Source organism: Arvicola amphibius, chromosome 11, assembly GCF_903992535.2.
Source record: "Arvicola amphibius chromosome 11, mArvAmp1.2, whole genome shotgun sequence".
Classification (NCBI taxonomy): Eukaryota; Metazoa; Chordata; class Mammalia; order Rodentia; family Cricetidae; genus Arvicola; species Arvicola amphibius.
In genome coordinates this window covers 45,190,562-45,210,678 of record NC_052057.2, presented here as the reverse complement: position 1 = coordinate 45,210,678, position 20,117 = coordinate 45,190,562, and the positions used below count along the sequence as shown (strand labels likewise).

At 42.2% G+C, this 20,117-nt stretch overlaps 1 protein-coding gene across 1 annotated transcript in view; it reads right to left on the bottom strand.

Annotated features, from left to right (window-relative positions):
* Positions 1-935: 935 nt before the first annotated feature.
* Positions 936-20,117, bottom strand: part of Prkci (protein kinase C iota) — a 56,871-nt gene continuing 37,689 nt past the window's right edge. The window contains exons 9-18 of the mRNA XM_038348083.1: positions 16,681-16,857; positions 16,179-16,276; positions 15,622-15,708; positions 15,222-15,357; positions 12,742-12,829; positions 11,256-11,381; positions 10,253-10,332; positions 8,107-8,196; positions 7,531-7,646; positions 936-3,774 (exon numbers count right to left, since the gene is read on the bottom strand). Of these exons, the coding sequence (XP_038204011.1) occupies positions 3,687-3,774; positions 7,531-7,646; positions 8,107-8,196; positions 10,253-10,332; positions 11,256-11,381; positions 12,742-12,829; positions 15,222-15,357; positions 15,622-15,708; positions 16,179-16,276; positions 16,681-16,857 (1,086 nt within the window). The 3' untranslated portion in view covers positions 936-3,686. The remainder of the gene's footprint in view (positions 3,775-7,530; positions 7,647-8,106; positions 8,197-10,252; positions 10,333-11,255; positions 11,382-12,741; positions 12,830-15,221; positions 15,358-15,621; positions 15,709-16,178; positions 16,277-16,680; positions 16,858-20,117) is intronic.

Genomic DNA, 20,117 nt, shown 5'->3' with positions numbered 1-20,117 from the left:
CCCAGTGGCTCAATGTCTTATGCAAAATTCCCCTAAAACCCTAAGGTCCTCGCTGGACTGCCTGGAAATGTAGGCAGCACCGGGTGTTAGTGACGCCAGCTGACAATGTGACGCAGGGAACTAGTAAGTGTCTGATGATACTAAAAATATCATCACTAGTTACTTCACTAGTAACAAAGGTTACAATCAGGAAGAACACAAGGGAAGGGCTTCAATATACAGTTCCCTGCTTTCTGTTGATGAAGGCACTGAAGATGTAATTACCATGGAGAAAGGAGCGTTATAGTGAAGACTGTGTCCATGGGACACCAGCTATTATCCAGAGAGTGAAGTTCCAGCCGTCTGGAACACAGCAGGTCGGCTTGAAGCCTAACAGAGGAATGACCTGCTATTAATGTCTGGATGAGCTTTTACTCCGTGTTCAGCTGAACCCTTACTTTTCACACGGGAAGACCTACTGAGGAACAGGTGTAAAATGTACTAGAATCCTTTAATCACAATTACTAGAATGTTGTCTGAATTACAGAAATTCTGCAACAAATGTTGATAGTCTAGTTCTAAAACTTTTTTGTTTTAAAGATTTACTTATTTATTATGCATACAGTGTTCTGTCTGCATGCACCAGATCTCATTACAGATGGTTGTGAGCCACCAGTGGTTGCTGGGAATTGAACTCAGGATCTCTGGAAGTGCAGCCAGTGCTCTTAAGTGCTGAACCATCTCTCCAGGCCTGTTTTTGTTTTGTTTTGTTTGTTGGTATTGAGACAGGGTTTCTCTGTGTAACAGTCCTGACTGTCCTGGAACTCGCTCTGTAGACCAGCCTGGCCTCCAAGTCACAGAGATCCACCTGCCTCTGCCTCCCAAGAGCTAGGATTTAAGGGGGTGCCCACCATTTTTTTCCAATGTGGTACTTGTTAAAAATGGTCCACTCCTCATAGGTATTAAACATTTTATTTAAAGATTTTAATGTAAAAAAATTATACAAATACAGATTACATTAATAGTGAACAAGACAATATTCTACATGACAAAAATAAAAACAAATTTCTAAACTAAATGTACCGGCACTGAGGACACATGGAACTAGACATCCAATCCAGCTGCATGTGATAAAACGATCCGACCACAGTTCATGCAAAATAAATGATTTCTAAGATACCAAATGCCAATCACTCCACCCATTCACACCAAGTGGCCCCTGATGAGTATTTTGCGAGAACTTTTACATAATGTATAAAGAGTTGGCATGGCACTTAAGGACTGAAAACTAGAACTAAAAACATTTACAATAATTCTGTATAAAACACACACAGTAAATCTTATTAGTTAAAAAAAGATTTAAAAACAAAGACCACCATTAACAAGAGACCTCATGATAGAAAAATGCTTGCTCATCATTTGCACAGCATTGGCAGAAAACAGGTGAGTTTTACTGGGGATGAGGGCAGGGAAGGTATGTAACTTGGACTAGTTCACTTAATTTGTAGACAAATTTGGCGATAATTCACTGATTACCTTTCTTGAGCTGTTTCACCACAGGAAGTAGACTCATGCCCCATAAGAAATATTGTCACACACATAAAAAGAATACCTTGAAGAAAATGTTTTTCAAAATGAAACACGAAGTCCCCAAAGAGACCAAAGGTCCCAGTGATGTGCATTTCCAGACAAACTCTCAGTGACTGCTGTATATTCCCTGGTGCACAAGGGAGGGCACCCTTCAATGGTCATAAGTGTGCTGACACTCCAGAATTCTCTACCAGTTTATGATGCAATGCTGCCTCGCGACTTAAAATAAACCTAAGTATTGGGGAAGCACACTTCTCAAACACGAGACAAACATGGACATGCAGATAAACAGCTGCTTCCTGATGTGCATTCTACTGCATGTATTTGGCTGCCCCCCCATTTATTTATTGCAGGGGAGGGTGTGCATGTGCCATGGTGTACCAGCTTGTGGGAGTTTGTTCTTTCCTTTCACCATGTGGCATCACAGCCAGGCCATCAGGCTGGGCAGCAAGTCCTTTACCCGCTGAGTCATCTCACTGTCCCTTATTTGGCTCAATCAATGGAGGTTTCCAGTGCTCTCAGCCTGAAGTTATTTGAAGAAAAGAAAATGCATGACACAGACTTGGGAAAACTGACACTTCTAATGAAACATAGCATCCCCCAAAAGGATAATTTTTAAATACCTACATGTTTTAAATCATTATAAGCTCAACACTAGATAGCATCCCTAAAATTAAATTTTACTGATTTGACAATTGTACTTTATCTAGATTATTTTAAAGTTCTTTATATAAAAATATTTAAAATAAACAGCAGAATGATGTTAAATGGTACTTCTTTAAATAAAATGTTGCTAAATACTAATATTAATAAAAATATTGTGGAGAACTGAAGAACTCTGCCTCTGAAATGCATTCTATTATGCATTGTTTGTTACCTAAGACATAAACTCAGTAGGAATTAGAGCTGTGGTGTGTGAACACGCATGTTATAGTTACTCATGAAGACATAAACGCAGTAGGAATTAGAACTGTGGTGTGTGAACACGCATGTTATAGTTACTCATGTCACACAAAAACTACTGTTCTGGAATTTCATTGTAGACGCCATTAACTGGTCCTAAAAGTACAAACAATGTACTTTGGGGAAGGAATCAAAAGTAGTTAAGACATTCTACTTAGAAGATAAATTATTTTCCTGCACACTAAGTAATAAAATATATATGTATATATACACATTCTGCCTCCCCTGAACGAATGGAATGCTTTTCTAAGTTTGGGAAGAAGTGAGTACCTCCTCATTATTTAAACCAAATCTCAAAAGCTGACACTCCAGAATTCATTCCCAGTAAGAAATAAAACATTTCTATTATTCTGCTTTTTCCTTTGTATGTACTGAGCAACTGTCCATATGCTCTCTGGGTCCTTGAACTGCATGTGCTAGTTCTCTCTGAGAAGGCAAGCTCAAGAAAAAAAAATTAAACACAAAATAAGTGGGTGGTAGTGGGGCACACCTTTAATCCCAGCACTCGGGAAGCAAAGGCAGGTAGATCTCTGTGAGTTTGAGGCCAGCCTGGTCTACAGAGTGAGTTTTAGGACAGCCAAGGCTATACAGAGAAACCCTGTCTCAAAAGAACAAAAACAAAAAACAAACAACCCACAAAATAAATCATTGAGCCAATTTTTCACACAAAGCTAACTTATAATCCAATTCTTAATAAAACACGTCAATTGTGTATCAATTTGATAACCGTTCCTTTAAATATCAATAATTATCCAAACTAATGAGAAAATTTATAGGAGGATTCTTCAAGGAACTCTGAAACTAATAATACGAGATGTGCTGTGAGCTGCCCTCCACTACACAACAAGGCCTTCAATTGACTTCCCACAAATGACAACAACTGTGGGAGACTGATGATGTAATCCCACCCTGTGTCCCAACGCAACAGAGGCTCTGCTTGAGAAGCTGTGGTATTTCCTTGCTCATTATTCCGGAGAACAAGCGTAACTGAAGTCTGACACGACTGTCAGAAAGCTAGCTCTATGAATCCTATCATGTATAAGAGGATACTGAGAGATTCTGCAGGTAACAACATAAAATGCTAACGATGGCCAGGCTAACAGGCTGATCCATGCACTAGATGGCGGTAAGCAAAGGAACAGCTGAAAAGCAGGTCAGACACATTCTTCTGCAGACATCAGAAGAGGGTTGATATACTCAAAACCTTCAAATTCAGACTGATCAATCTTCCTCACGATGTCACTGTTGAAAGAAAAGTGAATTTATTTTCATCATAATTAAGATTTTTTAGCCTTTAAACAGTGAAATACAACTACAAAGAAAAAAACAGAGCTAAATGATTTTAATTGTGGAAAAAAACCAAATTCTTAGATTAATCACAAAGTGAGTTCTAGAACAATTAGGAAGAAAAGAAAGCCCACGAGGAAAACTAATAGCCCCACAAGCAGCAGCCTGAGAGCCAAGAGGGTTCAGAATCAGGCTGAGGACTTTTAAAACACAGAAATTATCACAATCCCAGTTATTTTAACTTTTACTCTGAACAGAACTCTTTTTAAAAAAATATTTATTTATTATGTATACAATATTCTGTCTGTGTGTATGCCTGCAGGCCAGAAGAGGGCACCAGATCCCATTACAGATGGTTGTGAGCCACCATGTGGTTGCTGGGAATTGAACTCAGGACCTTTGGAAGAGCAGGCAATGCTCTTAACCTCTGAGCCATCTCTCCAGCCCTGAATAGAACTCTTGATTAAGGTAAATAGGCAGGTCTAATTTAACATCCAGTTCAGCAATCACTTAGCCAGGCAGATGGTGAAGAGAAGGAAGTTAGCTAAAGGAAACGGCAAAAGAAACAAGTGCACCAAGAGACCTGGAGCAAAGGGAGAGGCTGCCGCTGTGTCACACTGGACACCTAGCTTAGTGCACAGCGAGAGCAAAACTATCCAACACTCCAGTACCTAAAGGGATGTGCCACACTGCCAAGCACAAAGGAGAGCCCCTCCTTGACGGAACAGCATACACTGCAAAGCTCTAAGAGAAAGCAGTATCTTCTCATTTTTTTGCGAGCACGCATGTGCACATACACGCAAGCACCCATGTTCTTGTGGCTGACAGCAGGTGGCTTCCCCAGTCACCCACCTTACTTTCTGAGCAGGCTCTCACTGGACCTGGAGCTCACTGATCTGGAAGGACGGTGAACCAGCTCCAGGTCCCCAGCATATCTGTATCCCGAGTACTAGGATCACAGATATGTGTCGACACACTTGCTGGAGATTTGAACTCAGGTTCACATGCTTGCATGGCAAGCACTTTCCCACTGAGCCATCTCCCAACCCCACTGTCTGCAATATTTCCCACAGTGTAAGCCGAGTCTTCTCTAACCACACGTGGAAAGGGAGGGCAATACCGAGCTGGAGAAATCGGCATTCACTACACTGCATGCAGAACTGGAAAGGAGGGCAAGTGTGCAGAAACGAAGAACGCACCAGAGCTGGAGCTGGGGACTAGAAGGGCACTAGGGGGAGGCGGCGCTGCATTTATGACTAACGAGGTTCCATGAAGGGATTTCACCTCCACTAGAGGAAGATTTCAACTGGTGAAAATGACAGAGGAAGAGAGACATGAGTCAGGAGAGAGAGAGACAGAGAGAGACAGAGAGAGAGAGAGAGAGAGAGAGAGAGAGAGAGAGAGAGAGAGAGAGAGAGAGAGAGAGAGAGAGAGAGAGAGAATGACACCCACTAGCAGGCAGTGGTGAATGACAGATTGCCCCAAACATCTTTTGTGTTTTAGTGCTAGGGCTAAAAAGTAAAGCAGGGACAGAGGTGGGGTGGGGGTGTGGACAGTTGTCACTTGAGAGGTTTCTGACTAGTCCATGAAGCACATTGGATAGGAAACACAGTAAAGGAGGAGGAATCAATGATCTGGGGGTACCACACTCTTGGTATAATGTGTGAGACTGGATCTTGGGTTACAGCAACAGGGTAAGAAAAGAAAGCTCAGATCCAAGTGCTACAGGAAGACACACAAAGCTGCCCCGGGTAGTACAGAATCTGCCGGCTGAAGGACATCAACAAGCACAACTGAATCTGGTCGACAGGAAGAGGTGGTGGTGCAAGAGGCACAGCACAGAAAGTGAGTTATCTGCGTTGTTTATCGGTCAGTCAGTGAGAAGTCAAACAGACGGACAGGCGCAGGAGCACCACAGAGCGGCAGCAAGACGCTCTGCAACCATCCTCGCTTCTTCTTCATAGGAACCTTATCAAGTGGACATGACCGTGGACGGCAGCGAGAAGCTCAGAAATCACCCTCACTATTCTTCACAGGATCGTTGTGAGGCAGACACCATGAGAAGGGACAGGATCCAAGAAGTCATGCAGTCCTACAGAAGGCTGCACGGCAGATGAGAGTAACAGGGACTTGAGCACCTCTCTTCTGGCTAACTCCCCTGTTCCTTCTAACACACAGTTCTGTCAGGAACATCCACCATTCAGGGCCAGCTGGAGTCTCCAAGGCACGAACTGAACACAGCAACAGAAGGTTGCCATGTACAGAGCCAGAGAACCCTGGTCTCCCTCGGGGAGGGGAGAAAGATGACAGACAACTATTCACAGAGACAAGCTGAACTAGGACGGCACTGCTCTGAGTGCCACACCTTCCCAGACACGGGGGAGTGGAGGACTAACCAAACGGAGCTCTGAACCTAGAAACTAAGATGTCACCTTGACCTGCCGAAGGCTAAGCCACAAGCTCATCTGCAAATGTCTACCAGTGCTGACCACCCTGACAGTCTGGTAGATACTGCTTATTCCTTACTAAGAGCAGCAACAAGCATCTCTTTAAATGTCTGAAGAGGAAAGAATGAAGCGACAAAATCGTGCTGTCTCATAGAAGGGCTCAGGTTGTGTATAAAGCAAAACTAGTGTCTTTAGGTAGGAGGGAAACTAAGGTGCTCAAGTAGTAAGAGCAGGGAATGGAGAGGGCAGACCAGATGGAGGGCGGCCTTCCAGGAGTGAGGTCTTTCCCAGCAGGAGGCAGAATAAGGGCCCAGAGGAGTGAGGCCCAGACCTGTGACACAGTCATCTGAGGTCACAGTCCTGAGACACAGTTGCCTGAGGTCACAGTCTTGAGACACAGTCGCCCAAAGAGGTCACAGTCCTGAGACACAGATGTCTGAGGTCACAGTCCTGAGACACAGTCGCCCAGAGAGGTCACAGTCCTGAGACACAGTCGCCCAGAGAGGTCACAGTCCTGAGACACAGTCGCCCAGAGAGGTCACAGTCCTGAGACACAGCAGCCAAGTCACCTCCACCAGCGGTGGAGACAGGTAAATTCTCACGGACAGAGTCAGGAAAAGTAGTCCCTGAGAGAAGGCTCTAACGAACAGCTGCTAAAAGTGTGCGGACCGAGATATAAGTGAAGTGAACACCAAGAGCAAAGGCCCCTTAGATTAGAAAATCTTTGGGGGGGGGGGAGGAGAGAGAGAGAGAGAGAGAGAGAGAGAGAGAGAGAGAGAGAGAGAGAGAGAGAGGAGAGAGAATCAAAACAATCTCTAATCACTTGAAGTCGTGTTTTGAAAGGAAGTGACAAACAAGTACTCTGACCCCTGCTGGCCACACGAGAGACTTGTATCATTTTTAAAAGGAATACCCAGAAACTCAGAAATGCTCATATCAGAATGGGGCAGTGCAGCCCACTGGTAAGTTCAGGCCTTGGCCAGTCAACCCCAGGTGCGATTCCCGACACCTGCGCACCTCTCCTCAACCTCTCTGAGCCTCGGTTTCTCATCTGTAACGATGACAATGCCCACTTCACAAGGCTGTTGTGAGAACTGGGATAATGCACACAGAGTAAGTAGCTATAACCACTGCTAGAGTTTTAAACAGCCCAGCAATTAAATTAAATTAAATATAAATTAGAGAGTATTTTCAACAATTAAATAGCTTTAAGATTTAGATTTCAAAAGAAGTTTAAAACATTTTAGTGTGTGGAATTACTTACTCATCATCTGGAGTGAGCTGGACTGGTTCATTTGTAAACTGGGAATCAAAGTTATCCAAGCCAAATTCTCCAGAAATGTTTGGTTTAAAGGGCGGCACCACCTGCTTCTGCTCCATCTGAAAGACAACCCCATGAAAGCTCAGGCCGCACCCAGAAGCACTGTGCCCCTGCAGTTCACTCTGCTCTCCCACGGCCACATCTTATTAATCTCATCATCGGTATGGGCCTTAATAATACTACAAACTGCCCCTGTACATTAATATTCTGTTCTGTTTCTAAAGCTTCTTGTTCAAACTTTTTTCAAGACAGGGCACTTCTCTGTGCAGCTCTGGAGCCTGTCCTAGAACTCACTCTGTAGGCCAGGCTGACTTTTGCCTCGCGAGTGCTGAGATTAAAGGCATGCGCCACCAAGTCCGGCTCTCTAAAGCTTTTTATAAGTACTATAGAGTAGTTTTAAGTTATTTAAACTACAACATCTTAGCTTTTCAATAACTCATTAGCATAATAAAAGTTGGCCCTTGGTTATAGTAAAACCCAAGCAACAACAACAACAACAACAACAAAAAAGGTACATACCATGTCCCAGTCCACATTTCGGAAGAACGGGTGTCCTTGGATGTCAGCAAATCCAGTTTGAGGGTGGCAGCCCAGTCGTTCCTTTGGGTCCTATGGCAGAAGCAGTGTTTCGAGGGCTAGATAAGTGAAATTCCTGTTTATGATGCCTTCGTTTGGAAATGTCTAACTAGTTCTAGAAAGCCCACTACCAAGTGAGCCATCTAGAGCGCAACAGGTAAGGGTTCTTCCTGGCTCTTCACCAACTTATCATGGCAGTGAGTGGGGAACTTGACAGCAGACATGGCGGTGAACACCTATAACCCCACTGAAGTATTTTCTTTAAATCGACCAGACACAAAAGAATTGGAATTCAGTACATTGTGAATGTAATCTTCACTTGATAATTGTTCTTGTTGTATACAGGCTTACTATGTTATGAAAAAAAGCAGGTGTTGGGGAATATTATTTTAAGGTGTGTTGCTTTTGTTTTATGCTGCATTTGTTTAACTCTGTGAAGCTGTGATTCTTTGCCTGTCTAAAACACTGATGGTCTAATAAAGAGCTGAACAGCCAATAGCGAGGCAGGAGCAAGGATAGGCGGGGTTGGCAGGCAGAGAGGATAAATAGGAGGAGAAACAGGAAGAGGAAGAGCAACGAGAAGAGAACAAGAGGAGGACATCAGGGGTCAGCCACTCAGCCAGCCTCTGAGTAAGAGAGAAAGTAAGATATTCACAAGTAGGAAAAAGGAAAAGCCCAGGGGCAAAAAGTAGCTGGGATAATTTAAGAAAATCTGGTAAGAAACAAGCCAAGCTAAGGCTGGGCATCCATAACTGAGAGTAAGTCTCCGTGTGTGATTTATTTGGGAGTTGGGTGGTGGGCGCCCCCAAAGCCTAAAGAGAGAGGTGGAGGCAAAAACGTCAGGAGTCCTAGGCCATCCTGCTGCACAGAACGCAGGTCAGCCTGGGCTAGCGAGACCGTGTTTCTAAGATGGTAGAGTACGACCATCACTCGCTAAGGAAGGAGTGTGAGGAAAACTAAGGGCAGCATTGCTAGCTCGTTCTCATGGGCCAGAGTTCAGTCATCACTGAGAACCCTCTGAATGTTATCACACTTAAATGTTTGGATCAGTGTTACAGCCCTATGCTCCACTACAGCAACAAACCCTAATGTCTATGACAATGACAGCAATTACCTGATCACTGGACTGAGATGGAGCTGGACCTCATAAAGCCTTGGCTTTTACTCTTACTGTGAATTGGAATGTTTTCTTTTTCATAAAAGGCATTTTATTTTATAGATTAGCATCTCTCAACTTTATTTCTCATTGTATGAAACATAAGCTTTCCAGTTTAAATCTTCCCTCAAAAAAAAAAAAAAAAAAAAAAAAACCCAGTTGTTAAGGAGTTCAGTGGTTAAGAGCACACTAGCTGCTCTTCCAGAGGATTTGGGTTGGATTCCCAGCACCCACACAAGCAGCTCACAATCAACTCTAACTCCAGTTCCAGGAGATGTAAATATATATGCAGGCAAAAATCACCAACACACACACACACACACACACACACACACACGCACGCACACACACACACACACGCACACACACACAGAGACAAATAGCCCTCTAAAATAAGTGCCATTTTCCAATTTTATTAAACTTTGTCATTATCTGCTCAAGGTGGCAAATATAACCCATTTTCTACCTTATTTATGTGAAATAAAATTTATGAATCCCAAATTCATAATCTTAGACCCTAAACTCCCACAAGTGATTGATGCTTACATTTTTAAGATGCCATTTCATTTCCTCTGAATTCTATCTAGATATTGGGTTCTTAATATGAAATGGGTAGAAAATACTACTGACCACACGCTCAAAAACTACATGGTGATAAATGGTGTTATGGATAGTGACACATAAAAACAGAACTGAAATGCAGCTATAGCTATTCCTACAGCCCCGTTTTTCCTCCACCAATATGATATTTATGTATCACTTACACTAAAAGCATCAAATCTAGAATCTGGCTGGGGGTAAATTATATTGGCCATGCAGCAAGGATGATCAGGTCAGGATTTGGAATAAACTCCACCCTAACTGCACTGCCTGTGCTTCCACTTACCAGGCTGACTCACACAGCAGGGAATGGAGGTCACACACGGTTCTTACCTTGTTGAGAAAACTCTTCAGCACACTTGCTGCTTTTACAGACAGAGAACGTGGTATGCGAATTTGCTTTTCCAAAATGACTAGGAAGATAAGAGTGACAGTAATTTTCAGCTTTTATGTGACTGGAACATTTACGTGTTTTCTTTAGACGCCAAGATATTTAAGGCATTTCAGCAGAAAACACATTATCTACATAACTGAAATTCTTCATATAGTTTCCTAATCCCTTAGCCCTCCTTCTCAGAGCTGGGGCCTCACCTGAACACTGCATTTACTATTTACAAGCATGTTTTATTTTTTATATCCTTGCTGTGCCTCAGTTTCTTCCTCTGTAAACAGGAATAGAAGCAACAACTGCTTCACAGGGTTCTTACAAGGTATAAAGTTAGTAAGGGAAAGTACTTGCATATGCAGCACAGAATTATTCCAGGAAATGTAAAATTATGCTCCACCCCCACCAGTGGTCCTGACGAGTTCCCGCTGCTCTACAGTTCCGAGCACTAAGCACTTCTCATCAGACTAAAGTCTCTGTCAAATGCACAGGCATGAAGCTGTAGCTCACTAACACTCAGTGTGTATTCTAACCACCAGTAAGGCCGGGGGCTTTGCATATTAACCACTTTGTGGTATGGAAGCCTGGGCTTGGCCCCCTGCTCCTGTTCAGCTTTCAGCCCTCCTCACTGTGGGCACTCCAGCCTTAACACCTCTGGGCTCTCTGATATCCTTACACCCTGCTTCTCTTGAGCTGGGGCACTAAGCCGGGGTTCACGTGCGGAAATTAGACTCTCCAGGCACAGACCCGCTTCAGTCTCTGCGGCGGACAAGCCAAGCGGCTGTGTTGGGAGTGCGGGAGGGAGCACTGCACACAGAACTACAGACTAGAGTGGGAATAGGAAGTCAGACGTGTATGTCCAATTATTCCCTTTCTTACTCAGAATAGTAATTTGAAAGCCTTAATTTTGCTCTACATTATTGAGACTCTTAACAAAATACTGTAAATTACCTTGGAATAGATAGTCCTCTGTATTTTGATCAGGATTATCGGAGCTCCCAACAATATCAAATGGAGACCTTCCAGCCATCATCTCAAACATGAGCACTCCAAGAGCCCACCAGTCAACACTGAAGCCTTTGGAAAGAAAATTCAAATAAATCTTCTCTGTATTCATGAAAAGCCAGCAATCAGAAATCTACTTTATCATGAAATGAAATGTAAATTCTAATTAGATTATAAATAGCCTGGTAGGCACTAAGAACTACAGAAAAACTGGTCCAACCTTAAAAGGAACATCTATATACGAATCCCTCTTCCCAAGCAGAGGGATGGTTATGGAATATGGGAAAGACTATAAATGCAGGAGGTGCTGGACCAATACAAGGAAACAACAGCTTCCAGACACATCAGCAGCTGCACACAGGAACTCACAGCAACTGGGATAGCATGCACAAGCCCTGTGCAAACTCTAGCCAGACCAAAGGCCAGCGTGGGAAGGGAGGAGCTGCAAGTGATAGCTGCTGGGGAGGGAGTCTCCTCTAAGAGAGTTGCTCCTTGTAAGTTGACCATGCTCCTGTGGGCAGTACACACTGGACATGAGCGAAAAAGGACACAAAGGTGGGTGGGAGGGGGTGGATTTGGGAGGAACAGGACAGGGTAGATACGATCAAAACGTATTGTATGAAATTCTCAAAGAACTAATAAAAATGATAAGTACAAATGTAAAATAAATAATGGAAGTTGGATGTGGTGGTGCACATTTTAATCCCAGCACTTGGCAGAGGCAGTCAGATTTCTATGAGTTCAAGGCTAGTCTGGTCTACATAGCAAGTTCCAGAAAAGCCAGGGTTATGGAGCCAGACCCTGACTCAGAAAAGGGGCGGGGTGGGAGTGGGGCAATGTATTGTCTGATCCTTGACTGCCCGACCTAGCCTTTAGCATCTTTTAGACTCCTAGGGGAAATATCCCAAGGGATCTTAACAATCTAAAAGTTCACAACACTGGCTTCACACAGTGGGCCATTCCTGGCTACTGTGATCTGGGTGTATTATTATTTAGACTGTTCTATGCACCAGTTCCCTCATTCCTGGCTACTGTGATCTAGGTATATTATTATTCAGACTGTTCTGTGCACCAGTTCCCTCATTCCTGGCTACTGTGATCTGGGTATATTATTTAAACCGTTCTGTGCATCAGTTCCCTCATTTATAAAATGAATCAATTATGCTAACCTCAGATTTCAAGGGAGCTTAGAGTTAATTATTTATAACAGTTCTTGCCACTGCTCAGTGTTTGTCACTAGTAAAATGTTATTTACAAACTCTTTTTGGCTCTGGTTTCAGAACCTGAGAGTCTTCATGTAGGTTAACAGAACCAAGAAACATTCATATTAATAGGATGAGTATTAAAATGCTATAATATATTATGTTGTAGTTTGTACCACATTAAACTACCAATATAGCAATAGCTAAAATACCACCTATTTATTTATTACCATAGTCTTCTCCTCTTAAAATTTCAGGAGCAATGTAATTGGGAGTTCCACAGAAAGTGCTGGTTGTATCTCCAGGCCGTAATCCTTCCTTTCATAGGGGAAAAAAGGAGAGAAAAAAAAAAAGAAAGATAAGATACTATTTTAAATTTACCTCTCTTGTACTTCATCTACTGTCTAAACTCACCATGTATATGCAATATATTAAACCTAAAAAATATCATTAAGAATAGTTATCTTAACATGAAAATCGGGACTGCTATTAAATAGAGTAAAAAAAACACACACCAGATGTTGCTAAAGTCAATTCAGCAAGAGGCAGGTGGGTCTCTGTGACTTCGAGGCCACCATGGTCAACAGAGTGAGTTCCAGGACAGCCAAGGTTACACAGAGAAACCCTGTTTCAAATAAAACAAAATAAAAACAACTTTTTAAAATAATATTTACTGGTCTGGAGAGATGGCTCAGAGGTTAAGAGCACTGGGTGCCCTTTCAGAGGTCCTGAGTTCAATTCCTAGCAACTACTCGATGGCTCACAACCATCTGTAATGAGATCTGGTGCTGCCTTCTGGTGTAAACGAACCACCCAACATGACTGCTGACATTACAGTGCTTGCTTCTGGTCACTGTTCCTGTGGAGCATGTCTTCTGCTTTGGTGAATAGTAAGGCACAATGCACAAACAAGCTAAGTAGAGAAAACACTCTTAGCTAAATGGAACAACTATGAAGAACTATAACAAATATAAATTTCTGTTTACCTACTAACATATTTTTTAAAAAAAGAATAAAAATGAACAAGTTAGGAAAATTTCATTGTCTTCAATCATAAGAGTCTAACATTCCTATATCACAAAATACAGGCTACATACCAATAACTAATAAACAGAGAAAAATTTAGATTAAAAACTAAAACTAAAAAGAAAAAACAAGCATGGTGGCAGGCGTTATCCCCGCACTTGGAAGACTGAAGCAGGAGAACTATTAATTCAGGGACAACCTCAGCTACATAAGTTTTGAGACCTTGTCTCAAAAGAACAAAGCAGAAGCAAATCCACAAAACAAAACCCACCCAAACAAATAAACAGAAAATAAAAACCAATAACCATATATGTTACATATACCCATATACGCAGTATAAATATGGTCAAATCAAATATGTTTGAGGGCAAAGGGAAGGACAGTCTTTGCAGGGCTGAGGAGATGGGGGTAAAATCTTGTGAGACAGTCCAGGTCTGCCTTGAACACATGACCATCCTGCTTCAGCCCTGCAGAGGTGAGTCATGCCTTGGTCTCCGTGTGCTATATTCAAACAGTGACTCCAAAAAAAAAAAAAAAAAGAAGAAGAAAGAAACCACTGTTCTAATTTGCCCATGTTTTCATCTGCTCCTGAAACTCACAAGAATCCACTATTATTGTGGTTATTTATCCATTTATTTTGGTTTTTTGAGACAAGGTTTCTCTGTGTAGCCCTGATGCCCTGGAACTTACTCTGTAGACCATACTGGGCCTTGAACTCAGAGATCAGTCTGCCTCTGTCTCTCCAGTGCTGGGATTAAAGGTGTGCCACCATCGCCTGGTGTGATTTAAAAACCAAAACAAAACAAAACAGAGAGAAACCACTCTAGGAGAAAAATGGCAGAGCAAAGGGTCTCCTAAACAGAGGTGAAGGATGCACAGGAGAGCACTGACTAAACCTTCTCACTGTCTACAAATGAACATTTACATAACAGAATCAATGAAGGTGTGCCATAGGAAAGTGTCTTGAGTTGTACACATTGTGTGAAGGCCTTATTTTCTAATATAAGATGTACAGATGTAACATTAAATCCTCAATACCACTCGAGTGTTTTACTACTGTGAGAACATGGAATTCTGCTCTGGTGGCACCTCCTCCAGGCGGATAAACACAGTGCATACACTCACACACCAGAGATGCTTTGTTGGAGGAGCATTAATAAGTAGAACAGTTCTCTAGACATTTTGTGGCAAAAGACCAGATTTGTAAATGAAACGCTGTTGCCAAAAGAATAAACCACCAATAAATAGACATAATCTGAGACAAAGGAAAATGCTTATTTGATTTTGTTCTTACTTTATATCAGAGATTTGAAATTTAAATATAAAAATAGACTCCTAAGGAAAATTTGCAAGTAGGTTCAGGGTCTACTAAATGATAAACAATTGGAAGATGAGATGCAAATACTGGGTTAACATGAGGATTGCAGGTAATTTTTATTTCCAAAGTTTCTTTAAAAGTGTATCAGCTTTCAAGACAAAAAAGTTATAATCAATTAAAAATATTTAACCCTGTATATAACACACATATCACAAAAGACATGGAATTCTGAGAATGGCCAAATGGTCAGGGAGTACACTCATCTTCAGCTAGAATTCCAAAACATCCTAAACAAGGCAGTGATCACTTCCCATCTGAACACGGTTCCTCAGCTGACAGTCACGAGCTGCCCAAGGGTTCTCTCACCTTACACATGCCATAGTCAGTCAGTTTAATGTGTCCTTCAGAGTCCAGCAGCACATTGTCCAGCTTCAGATCTCTATAGATTATTCCTCGCTCATGAAGATAATTCAGTGCTAGACTGATTTCTGCAGAGTAAAACCTTAAATTGAAGAGAACATACACATATGATTTTCCTACGACTGGTCACTGCTTGAAAAAGCCTAAAAATACAGTGAACACAAACAGATTTTAATATGTGACAGGTATACTATAATTTGTTATGTAAACTAACCTAGTTCAGCCTCCTCATGACTTACACAGAATGAACTAGCAACAAGATAACTTGTTTATATATTGTTTTCAACTAGTAGACACAAGGTCAGGCAGTCCTGAGGCACAAATCCAACTCAAACAAAAAACTTACCTGGCATGTTCTTCAGGAAGCTTTCTTTGTCGCTGCATATGAAACATTAGATCCCCTCCATTTACATACTCTATAACAAAAAACAACCTGAAACAGAGGCAGAACCACAGCCAAATGAGTCGTACAGTTGTGGCATTTCCAATAGAACAGCAATCACACAGCATAAGGGACTGATTGAGTCCTCGCTAAGAACTTAGTGAGAACAAGAGGCACGGACACAAGAAAGAGCCCAGCAAGGCACAACTACACGGACTCCACTCTAGAGTGTCTGCTTGGAGTAAGGAGCTACTGACTAGGTGAGTTATGTCTACATGTCACGTGAGGTAAAGGAGACATCACGTCCTAAGCTGTGAATGTGCAGGGCACTAGAGGGCTGGCTGTCTACTATCTACCACTGTGTCTTAAGAGCCCCTTCTCTCCCTGTTTCTTTTCTGTTTTTCTATTAGTGACTGGTGTTAGACTGGTATTGCTGATTGTCGCAGGTAGTTCTCAGTGCTCCTACGGGAATTATAGGAAACAGATGAAGCCCAGGAACATTCTGTCCACTTTAAGCTCACCTGCTTTCTGTCTGGAAGCAAGAATGCAGTCCAACAAGAAAAGGGTGATTGGACGCCTGCTCAAAAACATGCTTCTCCGTCTGCACCCAGTCAATGTCCTGTTTAAAACACCAAAGAAATCTGTCAAATGAAATGACCAAAACTATGATAAATTTGTTCTTAGCAAGCCAATCATCACAAATGTTAACTAATTCGACTAAATATCAAAATTACTCACTGTCATGAAACAAAAGTTATACAAAGAGAAAATACAGTAACAAAACGTCCAGTATTATGAAATAGTCTTGAACACTCAGAAAGCTCAAGTACTTCCCGTGATAATACGCCTTGACGTTATTTTTACCCAAGGCATGTTCTTAGAGAAGCAGACCATAATAGCGACGCACAATGCTGAAGTAGTGTGCTTTTGTTATGTCTGTGTGGTACTCTGGATTAAACCAGGGCTTCGTGCATGCTAGGGTTTGTCTAGAAGCAGAAAAAACAGAAACATCACCATGCTTACCTCATCATCATTGACGAGCTCCTTTTTCACGACTTTCATTGCATAAATGCGATCTGTTTTTTTTAATCGAACCAACAGTACTTTGGCATAACTTCCTCTCCCTATAACGCGAAGCAAATCAAAATCCTGGAGACCTAAACTTGATGATGCTTTACCACTTTCCCTGGTGTTCGTCGCCTGTTGAGAACATTTATACAACAAAGTTTTACCTGGAAATATTTTGCTCAATACTTTCTACTTCTAACAAACTGTTCTAACTATAATGATTTTAAAGTATTTTCTTAACATTAAATATTTACGTTCTTAACTCTTTTCTTATATATTCTAAAACATTTGATCTTTGAGAGGCAGGATGAGCTCGTGAGTGAAGAAGTGCTGAGAACAGAGCTGATCTGAGGAACACTAAAGGATGTCTTGAGAAGGAAGGACCTGACAAGTTCTAAGCACAGTGTCATGGAGACACATGAATTAAACATGACACGGAGAAGAGATGACAAGGAGGATAACACATGTGGACAGGATAACACTGGCAGCTGTGTGTATTGTTTGGTTTTCTAAACAGAATTTAAGTTAAAATAGAACATCAAGATATGAGTCAGCCGGGCGGTGGTGGCGCACGCCTTTAATCCCAGCACTCAGGAGGTAGATGCAGGTGGATCTCCATGAGTTCAAGGCTAGCCTGGTCTATAAGAGCTAGTTCCAGGATAGGCTCCAAAGCTACAGAGAAACCCTGTCTTGAAAAACCAAAAAGACAGAAGAGTCTGTAAGGGAATGGTAGACACTAGTAAATGTAGCCTGGGCTGTGAGAGGGCACTCCAAGGTGTAGGAGACGCTACAGGCAGGAAAGGAACATGAAGCAGTACACATAGCAGCAGATTTGATATTAAAGGGATGGCAAAGTAACCCTTTCAATTCATTTAAAACTAGAAATTTAAACATCCATCAATTTATGCAGATCATCAAAGATAATTTTTAACACGATACCTGCATAACCAAAAGAACACCTTAGGGACCATGCCCCATAAGAATAAAGCGGGAGCCAGGGGTTGGGGCACACAACTTTAATCCCAGCACTTGGGAGGCAGTCAGATCTCTTTGAGTTCAAGGTCAGCCTAGTCTATAGAAGGAGTTCCAGGACAGGCTCCAAAGCTACAAGAGAGAAACCCTATCTCAAAAAAACAAAAACCACCACAAAAACTAAAAAAACAAAAAAAAGATAAAGCAGGAATCCTATGGTAAAAAATATCAAGAAAAGAAAAGGCAGATAGGAGAAGGAAAGGAGGGAGGGAGAGGAGAAAGAAATGAAAGCTCCAGATCAGCATCCTCCGGGCTCTGCACTGAGTGCACACACCCACACATACATGTAATTAAAAACAATAAAAACAACAGTTTAAAAAGAATGGTCATGAGGATGGAGAAGAGGATCACTGTTCTTCCAGAGGATCCTGGTTCCATTCCCAGCACCCACATGGAAGCCCACAGCTGTCTGCAACTCCAGCGCCAGGGCATCGGATGCCGTCTTCTGAACTCCACAGGCACCAGGCACACATGTGGTACAGACATATATGAAAGCAAAATATTGATACACATAAAATAAACATATCTAAAAAATATTTTTTAAAAGTTCACATTTAAAAACTAGAAATAATAATAATAATTAGACTTTGTAATACTAGATTCTCCATTATTGAAAATACCAATTTAGTTCTTTTTTTTTTTTGTTTTTTTTTGTTTTTTTTTGTTTTTCGAGACAGGGTTTCTCTGCAGCTTTTTTAGAGCCTGTCCTGGAACTAGCTCTTGTAGACCAGGCTGGTCTCAAACTCACAGAGATCCGCCTGCCTCTGCCTCCCGAGTGCTGGGATTAAAGGCGTGCGCCACCACCGCCCGGCTACCAATTTAGTTCTTTAAGAAGAAAAAATATCAGGTAGAAAAGGCCAGACACTAGAAATAGAAAACAAAGTGGGTAAATGTGGGGAAATCTAAATAAAGAATGCTGCTTTAAAACCCCCCACACACATCAAAAAAAATGAAAATATGGCAAAAATATCACTGAAGACAGGAAGAGAGAAGACTGAACTTCAAGTACTAAGTTTACTTTAGAGGGCATCTTTAAAGTATCAACAGCTTGTGTTGAATCTTAAGGCTACAGGATAGCTATATAAACCAGCAATAGGATGAAAGCTTAAAACAGGTTTACAAACCATCCATCGCCACGGTCTCCATCATCTCCACCCTCTCCACCATCCATCTCCCTCATCTCCACCGTCCATCTCCCTCATCTCCACCATCCATCTCCACCATCTCCACCTCCCTCCACCGTCCATCTCCACCATCTCCACCGTCTCCACCGTCTCCATCATCTCCACCCTCTCCACCATCCATCTCCCTCATCTCCACCGTCCATCTCCCTCATCTCCACCATCCATCTCCACCATCTCCACCATCTCCACCCTCTCCACCTCCCTCCACCGTCCATCTCCACCGTCTCCACCATCTCCACCGTCCATCTCCACCATCTCCACCATCTCCACCCTCTCCACTCAAAGGACTGGCTTACTAGAGACTGACCAGACACAGTGTGGACAAGAACGAGCGGCAACCATAACTCTCACACTGGAAGCCTGTGGCCACCACCTCTTTCCCTGGCTTGTACATAGTCTTCAGCACGTCTACTACTTATGCACCAAAGTTGTTGTTTACTTACATAATTAATTATTTACCAAGTACTGGGGAGTGAAATTTTTGTTTTATGTAGTACTAAGGACTGAACCCAGGACCTCATGTATGCTAGGTAAATGTTCGACCTCTCAAACTTCTCCAACCCTTTTTTCAGTTTTTATTTGAAACAGGTCTTCATGGCTTTCACCAGCTGGGTCAGTGGCCAAAGCCCCTTATTGTTTCAACCTAACGTCACACTTCCAGCTGAGAGGGAAAATTGAAGTGGGACAGATAAATGGAAATGATAAAAATAACTGAAGTACTGCTCCGTGAAACATACATCTGTGTTACACGGAAGAAGTCAAAGATACATGCATTTTGTAGGAGTCTGTTTCTAGAGCTGGAACAAGAGCAAACAAAGGGGTACAGACAATGGCTATTTTTAGGGGAGGGGGGAGGAGGAGACAGAATTGCCCTGATCAGAAGCTGCAAGACAGGCCTCTGGAGTGGTGGTGCATCTTTCTTCCGAGAGGTCATCCTATAGTGCTCACTGTGTCAAAAACTCATCTAGCTACATCTCATCGTCTGAGCGTTAGCTACACGTATTGAAAAGGTGTAACCACCAAAGCAGTAAGAATAATGATGATAATGATAAAATGCTAACACATTTCTAAAAACAAAAAAAAGGAGTAAAGACCACCAAAGAGCAGATTAAAGAAATCTGAGCAATACACGGGCCCGGAAGAGCAGAGGACACACTCTTTAGTGTTAGGGTTTTC